The sequence below is a fragment of the Emys orbicularis genome, chromosome 10 (assembly GCF_028017835.1).
Source record: "Emys orbicularis isolate rEmyOrb1 chromosome 10, rEmyOrb1.hap1, whole genome shotgun sequence".
Classification (NCBI taxonomy): Eukaryota; Metazoa; Chordata; order Testudines; family Emydidae; genus Emys; species Emys orbicularis.
In genome coordinates this window covers 71,033,726-71,045,847 of record NC_088692.1, presented here as the reverse complement: position 1 = coordinate 71,045,847, position 12,122 = coordinate 71,033,726, and the positions used below count along the sequence as shown (strand labels likewise).

The following is a 12,122-nucleotide window of genomic DNA, read 5'->3' as shown; positions in this document are numbered from 1 at the left end:
GATTACAGTAGTCCTGCTGCATCCAATGTGACCTCAGAGGAAAGAGGGAGGTGGGATGATTTGGCCTTCAGAGCAGTAAGTTTGATGCTGAAAAATCTTATTAAAAAAAACACAGCAGTTTAGTAACAGAACTGAATATTCTAGTTCTGCAAGGGACAGAAGAGAAGGCAGTTTGCTAACCACATTTGAGATAAATTTGCAACCAAAATAGTTTGCAGAATGCAAACATAATACAGAGGTAACCCTCACCTACTGTAAAGGAGTGTTTTTTATTTATAGGAATGTACATGCAAGGACTCCTGTCTTCTTATTCTTACAGTTCAAACGTATATTTCCCAACAGGCGGTTTCTTAATTACACAACGAATGCTGGATATGTTCAAACGACCTACAGACCCACCGGAATATAATTATCTCTATCTCCTCCCTGGAGCAGTGTTTGTTGGAGGATATGGTGCCTCTCTTGCCAGTGGATATAACATTGAACAGGTCAGGCAACATTCAGATTTATTTTGCTCAGTTATCAGGTTAGCAATCTAAGCAGCTAGGCTCAGTTGTGCTAGCAAAGCTAAATAAATGAAGGGCCTGATTTTGCAAATACTTACTGCTGGCCTTAATAGTTACCAGTATATATAGTAAGGGACTATTCACAGTAATAGGTACTTGGCTAAGTATTTGCAGAATTGAGCCCCTAATTTTTAGTATTGGCCAAACTATTGACTTACATGGGCAAATATTCTCCATCCCTTTTCACTGGATCACGGACTCTCTGGTTTCCTAGTAAGCTGTCCACCACTAAGAGTGAGGAGAAAACAGTTTTATAGCCTTTCTGTATCCCACAGTCCGTATTCGAGCAAAACTCATTTCATTCAATAAAAGACTGCAGAATTTGGCTCTGCATTTCCATTCCATGATGGTCTATTTGTCCTTTCATGAGTTTCTTAAGGAAGGTGAAATACAGTCAAGTTACTGTGTCACCTTGCAGGGAAAAAATTGTGTATGTGTGAGTTTAAAAAAAAAGTTTGTTGAAATACAGCATGGAATTTCTGAAGTAGACGGTGGTAGACGTAATACTGTTCAATACTGGCTTTTCTGAATCGCTTTTAAATAGTCACAAAGATCACAGACTGCACTTTACATCATTTCCCAGCATCCTAGCAACACAAAACATAACTACCTCCTCTATAACAAACCTCAGAATGTGCTCTTGTTGTGTAGAACAGAATCTTTAGACGTAGCTCTTTGCAAGAAGAAATTCTTCAATCGACTTATCAACTAGAGTGAACAAAACTGGTGACCTAAAGAATATATGTACTTGCAGGGACCCCACAGAATCAGTTACTTGCCTTGGCATGACAGTAGTGTTTCTGCATTGGTTGAGAGGTTCATCGTGCTGTCCTGGCAAGATTTGGAAGACAGAATTTCTGTAAACTCTTTGAACAGGTTCTTTCTGCTTTAGTAAGAAACTCTCCTGCTCTCTTTTTTAAAATGATTATTATTTATTATTTGTTGAGCACCTTGAGAATGAGTGGCAGTTTACAGCCATAAAGGTATAGAAGGTCTCTAGCCCAAGGAGCTTACATTTAAACTGGATAGACAATGCAGTTCTGCTTGTGCAGTTGAATTAAGCTTCTTAAAAGATTTACTATTTCAACAAACTTTTTTTTAAAACTCACACATACACATTTTTTTCTAACATCTTTATTAATGACCTGGCTGTAGGTATAGAGAGCATACTGATCAGGTTTGCATATGACACAAAGCTGGGGGAGTTGCCAATACTTTGGAAATTCAAAGAGATCTCGATAAATTGGAGAACTGGGCTATAGACAACAAAATGAAACTCAACAAAGACAAATGTCAGGTGCTGCACTTAGGGAAGAAAAACCAAATGCACAACTACAGACTGGGGGATAACTGGCTTGGCACCAGCACTGCTGAGAAGTACTGGGAGTTGTCGTGGATCACAACCTCAATATGAGTCAGCAATTGGGTGCTGTTGCAAAAAAAGCAAATGCTATTTTAGGTTGCAGTAACAGAGGCATAGCCTGCGAGTCACGGGAGGTGGTGGTACCACTCTACTGGGCACTGGCTAGGCATCAGTTGGTGTACTGTGTCCAATTTTGGTCAGCAATGTGTAGAAAGGATGTAGAGAAACTGGAAAGGATCCAGCGGCGAGTGACAAAGTTGATCAAAGGGATGGAATGCAAGCCATATGAGCAAAGGCTGAAGTAACTGGGTGTGTTCAGTTTGGAAAAGAGGAGATTAAGGGGGATATGATAGTGGTCTTCAAATATTTGAAAGGCTGCCATAAAAAAGATGGAGAAAAGTTGTTCTCTTTTGCCACAGAGGGCAGAACAAGAGGCAATGGGTTCAAACTACAGCATAGCAGATTTAGATTGAACCTCGGGGAAAACTTCCTAACTGTAATGACAGTAGGAGAATGAAACAGACTGCCTAGAGAGGTTGTTGAAGCTCCTTCACTGGAGGTTTTCAAAGGAGGCTGGATAACCAGCTGTCTTGGATGGATTAAACACAACAAATCCTGCATCTTAACAGGGGGTTAGACTAGATGACCCTTGCGGTCCCTTCTAACCCTATGATTCTAATTCACCTCCAAATTCTTAGCTAAAAGGCAACAGAGGGTCCTGTGGCACCTTTAAGACTAACAGAAGTATTGGGAGCATAAGCTTTCGTGGGTAAGAACCTCACTTCTTCAGATGCAAGTGAGGTTCTTACCCACGAAAGCTTATGCTCCCAATACTTCTGTTAGTCTTAAAGGTGCCACAGGACCCTCTGTTGCTTTTTACAGATTCAGACTAACACGGCTACCCCTCAAATTCTTAGCTGTTATTCTAAATACAGACACCAGAAGCTGAGTCATCATTTCATTTCTAAGCTAGTCTAAGCAGCAAGCTGTGGTTGCTGAAGACACTGAAAGAAAGTATTTTGTGAAGCAAATGGCCTGATAGTAATCAGAACCCCTAACAGAATTGAACTGGTCCTCTCTTACTAACCCTTAAGACTTCCCTCCACCCACAAAGGTGATCATCACCAAAAATCTGGAAAAACTGAGGTGTCAATTTTCATTAATTCTTTAAAGTACTTTAAACAAAACCATTTCAGGAAAGGAAGCTGATAAATATCCTGGAATTTATCAGAAGGTCATTTAGCAGTCACTAGGCAAAGTAATGGAGCTTATTTCCCAAACAGCTGTATCAGGGATAGTTTTTCATTGGGACCCCATTCTTTGAAGCTATACTAAACTAATAGTCTAGGATACCTGATACTTCGGTTAAAGGAATTAAACAATACAATTGGCTCCAGGAAATAATACACCAAAGAGTGCTGATAGTAAAAATGTAATATCTAATAAATATCTTGCTGAGCTACAGAGCAGAAGAAGAACTGGAAACAGTAGTGGATGTTTATAACTTATTTTCTAGATACAAATAAATCAGTAGCTCATTGGATGCTTCCTGGATTTGGACCTAACACCACAAGGACCAGGCCAATAGTTAGAAAGGCATTGGGCCAAATTCTCTGCTGGTGTAAATGGGCAAAACTCTATTGAAGCCAGAGGAACTGCACCCATTTACACCAATATAAAATGTGGCCATTAGGTGTTTCCCAAATAGTAACATATTTGAAAAAGTAAGATGTATGTAGGGGTTACGGATAGGATTCTAGAAGGAGAATTATCTGGTACTTTCTAATAGAGCTGCAAACCTGAATGTGCAGCCCAAACTGACACCATTAAAACTATTTTAGTGCTAGTCCTTCTAGCCTGTTGCCTGGATCCTAATTATGATATTATGTAGTCACATTTATAGTAACAACCTGCAAAAAATAATCTATGACAGGTGGTTGTCAGCTTCGGCTATTGATTTAGATGAATGGCAAACAGGTCCATTTGCAATGCTTCGGCAGTTGTTTGGTGGAAAAGATCTCTTTAAAGCTAATCATTCCTGAATCCCAGAAAAGCATTTTGTACAAACAAAGCATTGTTTAGTCGACATATTTCTGCACCCTTCTTTGACATGCTTGCAAGCGCCCCTGTTGGCTACGCTTACAAGGGTAAATGGCCTTTAGAAATATTTACTCTCAGTATTGTCTCTCCTTCTCCCTTGTATAGACATCTGGGCACTATGCTGACAAATCAGAATGGCTTGCAGCAACCCGTAGCTAGTGCAGAAAGCAGCCAATCACAGTATTCCAGAGCATCCCACCCTCCATTTATGAGAATCCCATTTTTGACTGCTCTTTTGTTTCTCCCAGCTTGGAAAGAGCATTTTGGATATGTGTCTTTTGTAGGGGATCTCATTGTCATAATTACTGGGCAAACTGACCCCTCCTGGTCTCTCCAAGCACACCTTCTCTAGGCCTCATGCCATTGCCTGTCTCTTGGAGAGGAATCACACGATTGTCCCATCTCAGATCGGGCCCTGGGTTGCAGTCCCATGGTATTAACTATGATTTACCTGAGCAGGTCTGACTTATGCCAGACCCTGCAATTCTGTTCCTGCCAGGACATTAACAGTGGTATTCAGTTATCAAGCAGCCTCCTTAAAGCAAAGTATCATTTATTTAGAACAAAAGCATTTCAGGGAAAACATGTCTTAATAATAATAAAACAGACTGAACGCATATCAGGTTTTCCTCCTAAGGCTTACCATTCCCTGGATCTGGGGAAGGCCCAATTTCTTTAGATTCCCTCCACAAGTCTCTCTCTCTCTGTCATACTGTCTACTTAGCTTCTGTCAAGCCTCCCTCCTCCCCTTGCCATCCCCCCTAAACCCCGGAAGGCTTTTGACTGTTTGATCTCCATGTTCCAAGCCTGGCACAACAAGCTTGCATCTTCTTTGGAGACATGATGCCTGGTCCTTGAAGCTGATAATTTTGCCCATTGTCTTTCAAGTGTGTGCATGGGTTTTCTTCTCTGGGAAGCCATTGTGTTCCTTCCCACAGCACAATATAAGTTAGATCAACACTTTCATAGAGGAAAATCTTACAACCCTACACAGTAACTTGCCCTCCCTGACCCAGTCACATACAATGTTCATAAAATTGTTACACCTCAGTATTCATAACACCGTTACATGTCAGCTCTACTTCTGCCACATTTAGCTCTTTGGATTTCCATTTTTGAAAAGCCCCTTTGAACAGTTCTTGAAAAGTACAGCAAGCAAAGGATCTTGTGATGGCCTTTCTGGGCTTTTATGAGGGGGGTATGGAATGTCTTAGCTTCATTGGTTATTAGGTGATTAGAGAATGATGGGTATGCAGCCTATATTCTTTTTGTCATTGTCACATTGTTTTAGATTCATGATTATCAATGGATTCAGTAATACAGGTGGGGAAAAAGTAACATTGAGCTTTTGTGCTGTGAAATAAAATCACCATGTGCTTTTCAAACACAAGAAAGAACACCACATGTTATTTATAAATGCATCATCATGTAGGGATTTCAGAACATTTTGTGAATCAAAACACTTAAGAATCAAAGTAACAGAAAATCAATGGGAATGATCTCATAGCATTACAATCTCTAAAATGCAGTTTAAATGACTGATTCGATAAAATGTGTTTCTTCCCCACACAAAGAAACTGCTGATTAAAACCATTTAAAAACACATCCAATGTAAAAGATGGTAAATCTAGCAAAGATAATTATACTAAATTACTTTAAGCTTGAACTAATGTGTTATTAGTTTGTTACTCTAGGGAGAGAGTAGTAAGAACCCACACACATACACACTTGAAGATGAGTCACAATGGCAGGGCAATGACGACTAATGCAAGAAAATAGTAGTGCAATGGTTATGGAAATAACCAAAAATATGTACTCAAATATATGTCACTGGGGATTAAGGCTATGTATTTGAGAAGTTTAGTCAGTGTCACCGCTGCAATGTTTGCAGAGTGGTGTGACAGAGAAATACAGGAATGGAGAATCGAAAGGAGACAACTTAGGGAAGTTTCAGCACCTGGGGTTGAATAAACTGGACTCCTCCACTAATATGCAAAGAAGAAATCTTTCATATCTTAAACCATAACCTCTTGGCATTGAAACTTCCCCTCCCCCTACTCTAGCTGGGGATCCTGGAGGTTTTGCAACACCCTTATCCTCTACCAGGAGAGAAGACGGATGTGCAGTAATGCTGTGCACTATGTATTAACTTTTGCACTGTTTTACAGATGATATATTTGGGCTCAGGTCTTTGCTGTGTTGGTGCACTGGCAGGATTGTCTAGTCAGAACACTTCTAGACTTGGCAATGCCCTAGGTATGATTGGGGTGGCTGGTGGTGTAGCAGCTACACTAGGAGCACTGAACCCATCACCAGAAGTACTCGCTCAGATGTCTGCTGCCATGGCAATGGGTGGTACAATAGGTATGTACAACACATTGTACAATTCATGTAGCCTGACTTCAGACCGCATTCATTAGTGGTTTATTAACCAATGAATAATTCTTTATATATAATAGGATGAGAAAATACATTTGGAAAGTGCATTAATGCCTAAAGGTGGCAATCTTGACTAAGAGGAGAACTTAAGATGGTGAAGCAGATATGTACAAAGCTTATAAATTGTTTTTAAATTTGGTCACATGGCTTAAGCTTAAAACATACTTTTTATTTCTAGGAAGTATTTTACCTGAATATGCACTTGCTGGCAAGTTACAGTCAAAGGAAATAGTAACCATAGCTCAAAATGGTGGCTGTCGTTATAGAGTTTATGATGACAGTATTTCCCAGAGGTTCCTTTCCCCATTTTCCAGAGCCTCCTAGATTATCTTGTTTGGAATCCTGAAAGTCTCACTACAGACAACCCTGCAGTGAATGTTTTTCAGTTGAAATTTCCCTTCATGTAATTCCAAAAAGCAGTGGAGAGCACAATCAGGAAAATTTAAAATCCTCCTATTCGTTACTTATGCCTCTCCCAAATGTTCTTATTGCTAATAGTTTTGATAATAATAATAATATAATTAATAGGGTGAGGGGAAAAGGATTAGCAAGTATGTTCCTGGATCACAATATCTTTGAACGATTGGTCTGTAGTCAGGACTACTAGAACTGTAATGCCAGATCTTGGGTCTGGCAGAGGGTTTACTAATCTTCAGTGGTGGCCATACCTGTGTAGCCACATAGGATCCTTATAACAGGGTATGCTGACCCTTGTGGCAGGGTAGAAATCCAGCCCTGCTCTGTTCCACATTTCAGCCCAGAAGGAATGGAACTTTGGGAGTTGTAATCTCCAAGGAACATGGGAGTTGGAGGCCTGACAGCAGGAATGGTGGGAAAGAGCATTCCCAGCTTGTGAATGAGAACGCAATGTGCTCTCCCAGAGCCTCCAGGGGCATTTTGCTTGCCTGCTCCCTGTGGGCAGAATACATCTGGGAGATATGACTGATGCGCCCGCAGCATCCCCTCCCCAAGGAAGAGGTTGTGGCTTCAAAGCCCCAATCTGGCTCTGTTTCTTTTAGTCTGTTGTCTCAGAATGTTCTTGCAATATACTTTTGGAGGAGATTTAAATTAGGTTATAATTTCCTACAACTATTATGTTTCTATTGTACTGCACAAAAAGAAAAACAACATAAGAAAGAAAACAGTCCTCTGTTGCTTAACTGCCTGTTTATACTTCAAGAGAGGATGAAATACAATACAGTTCTTTAATCTTGGATCTAAATCATTTCATTTTACAGGTCTCACAGTTGCGAAACGGATTGAAATCTCTGACCTTCCACAGCTTGTAGCTGCATTTCACAGTCTGGTTGGGTTGGCAGCAGTTCTTACATGTATTGCTGAGTATATGATCGAATATCCACACCTCGATGTTCACCCTTCTGCCAGCGTTCTCAAAACTGTGGCATATTTGGGCACCTACATTGGGGGTGTAACCTTCAGCGGTTCGTTAGTGGCTTATGGAAAACTGCAAGGTACTTTCTTCTTTGCTCTATGTCACGTTAAATAATTTAGGATGGGATTTCCAAAAGTTTCTATGGGAGTGAGGTGCTACTTCCAGTGGGAACTGGGTAGCTAACTTTCAGGTCCTTTCCAAAATCACATCCTTTTACAACAGAGTTATTTTGACAAGTTTGGTGGGATTAGGTGGCCAAAAGATTATATTAGATTGTTATTGGTGACAGCTTTCAACGAATCTTCTTCTGTAAATTTCCAGAGGGAGAATGAGTGCTTGTTTACACTCTCTCAGATGTAGCAAGGACTAAAGTCCTGAGGAGGACAAATAGGGGTCATAGAAAATGTGGTAAGAGCTCCTGTAGACTATATCTGGACCCATTATTTTCTTAGTTCCAATATGGCAATGAAAAGCTACTCCAGAGTGAAGTGCAAGGATTACGGCCATAAAAACGAATCAAATTGCTCAGTAATTTAACACTTGTGAAAAATAAACAAACCATTTCATGGTGCATGGCATACTAAAGACAGACAAGATATACATGTAAAAATATGAGTTTGAATAAAAGTGTTGATGTGGTACAATTCAAGTCCAACAAGGTGCATCTGCAGTAGTAGCATGACCAGTAATTATTGAAATAATGTCTTAAAGACCAAATGCTGTGGGTCCTGTTCAGTCCAAAATAGTTTTCAAGGATAAATAGTCACTGGGGCTTCTTATTCCAGGCAAGTATTTGGTCCCCATTAGCAGTGGCAGAGTGATCCTACTACATGGGAAGCTGCTCTGGTGCTGTCTGCCACATCCCATTTCATATAATGATAGGAATGATGTCAAGGGAATCACTGAGTATGAAAAATCCTGATGTGGTTGTTTGGGGAAGCAGTCTGATGGCAGGATCTCTCTTGGCTGACATTTAGGGCCAAACATGCTTCCTTGGCTGACAGCTGAAATGGGAAACTGTGTTGCCAGCCAGGGAGCTGAAGAGGCTTCAGGATGACCCTGGCTGGGTAAAACCAGGGACTGGTGCATGTGAACTGCTCTCCCAGAAAACTGATAATTGAGAGGAACCCCCATCCTCAAAGACTGTTGACTGGGCAGACCCCTCAATGACAGAGACAGGATAGCCAATAGGGCTGGAGGGCTGTACACTCATATGTGGAAAAAGACCAGCTCCTGGGAGCTGAGAGTTGAATAAGAGCTGCTGGGAAATAAGGAGCTCCAAACAACCGATCCTCTGCCTTGTGTCTCCAATGGGCCAAACTTTCCTTTAGATAAATTGATCCACTGTGGAACCAGCATCTTTGGGCTTCTGATTCTGTACCTGCGCTGATCGCTTCTTTGGGGTTCCTGTACTTTAACATTAAAAATGTTTATATCATAAAATGACTGAATTGTTAACACCTTAGTGTTTGATTCCAGGTTTATTGAACTCAGCACCGCTCCTTCTACCTGGTCGCCATTACTTGAATGGCGGGTTGCTGGCAGCGTCAGTGGGTGGTATGGGGCTGTTTATGCTGGACCCAAGCTACACTACCGGCATGGCCTGTCTTCTTGGTGTTTCAGGACTTTCCTCAATCATGGTAAGCACACAAGAAAGCACTCTCTGAATCCTTTCAATGCAAACAAAAGAAATATAAAGTTCTTGCATTCATCTGCAGCTTCTGCTGAATGCCAGCAAAATAGAAGCTCTGCACATCAGCTGAAAAATTGGTGTAATTGCGAGCACTCCTCAAAGCACTATGCAACATATTTATGGTGCCCTAAAGAAATTCCATAACAAATCACTGCAGGATCCCACAAACCATAGTGCAAGGATCCAAAACATTTTAGCTAAGGGCAGTTCAGTAAAACAAGCTATTGTTTGTCTAGTCAGATGTATATGTAATCCTATACTCCAAACCCCTGCTATAAATATGATCTGGTTTTGGAAAGATGTTTTGGAAAGAGAGTAAGTGTCCAATCCTGTGAGATGCTGAGTGGGTTCAGCTCCTATTGTGTAAATGAGAATTCAGAGTGCTCAGCTCCTCACAGAATCAGACCCATTATGTATAACAGATAATCATGAAATAGCCAAGTTCTTGTACTCGGGTATTGGATGGTTTGTTTGTTTTGTTTTTTAATTAACAGGTTAGTAATAATGTCATTCTTTAAATGTGAGTTTCCTTTAGTTTTTCTTTCCATGGTGCCTATTAAATTGCAGGGAGTCACACTTACGGCAGCTATTGGTGGTGCAGATATGCCTGTGGTCATCACTGTATTGAACAGCTATTCTGGATGGGCTTTGTGTGCAGAAGGATTCCTTCTTGATAACAACCTGATGACAATTGTTGGTGCCTTGATTGGGTCCTCTGGAGCGATTCTCTCTTACATCATGTGTGTGGTAAGATGGCAACATATGTACTTGGGCTAACATGCTGACTTTGGTGAAACAAGTCTGGAGCTTCTACTGTGGGAACTTCTTAAAAAGAGACTGGATGGCCCAACTGATCAATTGCTAGTTTAAATCCAGTTCAAACTGGTCATAAATAATCAAAAGTTATTGCGGGTCTGATGACTATTTGGTGGGCTTTTAGAATTAGGATGTGGTACACATAGTGTTTAGATGCAAAGAGCAATTGGTGATCTCACTCCAGTTCCTAGAGATCTCAGAAACCACTACCACAACTGGCACTGACTGGCACTAGTATTGGCCTGGATGCTAAATTACTCTCACTGTTAGATGTGACCCTTCCAGGTCAGATTGGTGGGATTGTAGTATGGGGAAGCTTGCACTGCTGCTGCCTGCACTGTACATGGTCTCTGAATAAACAGTCTCTAGCATTGTCAATCCGTCATCTAACCTTACTTTAAAAAATGAAATAAGAAGTAGTATGGTTTGCTTTGTAAGCCCAGTACTGTCAGTCAGCATTTTGACAAGGACCAAAGAATCTGCAATGAAAAATCTCACCCAGTGACTGGTTTTGAGGAAACATGCTGTTTTATAATGAGCAAGAGGGGAGAAGTTCTTTAAACAAATCAATGCCTTTGTGGCTTTGTGAAAAGAAAAATGGTTAGAACATGACTGAAAAACATAAGAATTTCTCAAAGGCACATCTGAAAACCTTTGTTCAAAATGTATGGGTAATATGCCAAGTGGGATACTGTAGCTTTCCAAATAGAATATTGAACTATTGAACCATTGCTGCATCGTCTTCGGAGTCTTGTTAAAGTACACTTTAATGAGCTGAACAATAATGCAGCTTGCCTTTCCAAACAAACGACATGAGGATTCCCATCAAATGCACTGTTTATTTGGGGGTTCTCTGAATGTAATCAGAACTATTGCTTTTGATCAATGCACTCATTTCATGTCTTCCCACTTAGGCCATGAATAGGTCTTTGCCAAATGTGATTTTGGGTGGATTTGGTACATCTTCTACGGGTGGAGGGAAACCTATGGAAATTGTTGGAACACATACCGAAGTCGGAATTGACCAAGCCATTGAAATGATAAAGGAAGCTAACTCTGTCATCATTACCCCTGGTAAGAGTTCAGATATTTTTGTATGCTTATTCAGTAATGCGCTTGTCAGGATAACTCAGTTATTGCACAACATTCTGCTTAGTTAGTTAAAGGAATGAGCAGAAATTATGACTGATAAAATATCTATGAAAGAATAAGGGAGTCTAGCTAGGAAAGTTAAAGATTCTTGTGGGGATTTAAAAATTGATATTCTATGCATGGAAAAAGCTTGCTAAACTGGGGGAATGAAACAAGAAGATAGTGTAATCTACATCTCATTGGTATTAAAAAGCCCTAAGCTGATTTGTTAAAAAGCACCAAATACATTACAGGGCCATTTAGGAAAAAAGATCCATCTCATCCTCAGGTCTGCATGGACAGAGGGCCTGATTTCACCAGTTTTACACCATTTCATGACACTGAATTCTCATAGACTCATAGATTTTAAGGTCAGAAGAGACCATCATGATTATCGAGTCTGACCTCCTGCACATTGCAGGACACAGAATCTCACCCACCCATCCCTGAATTCGGTGGATTTACTTCTGATTTACCCTATTGGAAGTTATCAGAATCAGACCAACCAGTGATGGTTAGATCCTCATGAATGAATGTCTCACTTTAAGAATAGTAGGTCCTATGGTAGGAGCAGATTTACCATGAAACAAACCATGTGGTGGCACGGGGCCCCCAACAACA

General features: G+C 40.6%; 1 protein-coding gene across 1 annotated transcript in view; it reads left to right on the top strand.

The window, feature by feature from the left end:
- Positions 1 to 12,122, top strand: part of LOC135884651 (NAD(P) transhydrogenase, mitochondrial-like) — a 70,168-nt gene that overhangs the window by 46,221 nt on the left and 11,825 nt on the right. Inside the window, exons 12-17 of the mRNA XM_065412128.1 lie at positions 343 to 488; positions 6,198 to 6,393; positions 7,707 to 7,940; positions 9,341 to 9,501; positions 10,122 to 10,301; positions 11,285 to 11,444. Coding sequence (XP_065268200.1) covers positions 343 to 488; positions 6,198 to 6,393; positions 7,707 to 7,940; positions 9,341 to 9,501; positions 10,122 to 10,301; positions 11,285 to 11,444 — 1,077 coding nt within the window. The remainder of the gene's footprint in view (positions 1 to 342; positions 489 to 6,197; positions 6,394 to 7,706; positions 7,941 to 9,340; positions 9,502 to 10,121; positions 10,302 to 11,284; positions 11,445 to 12,122) is intronic.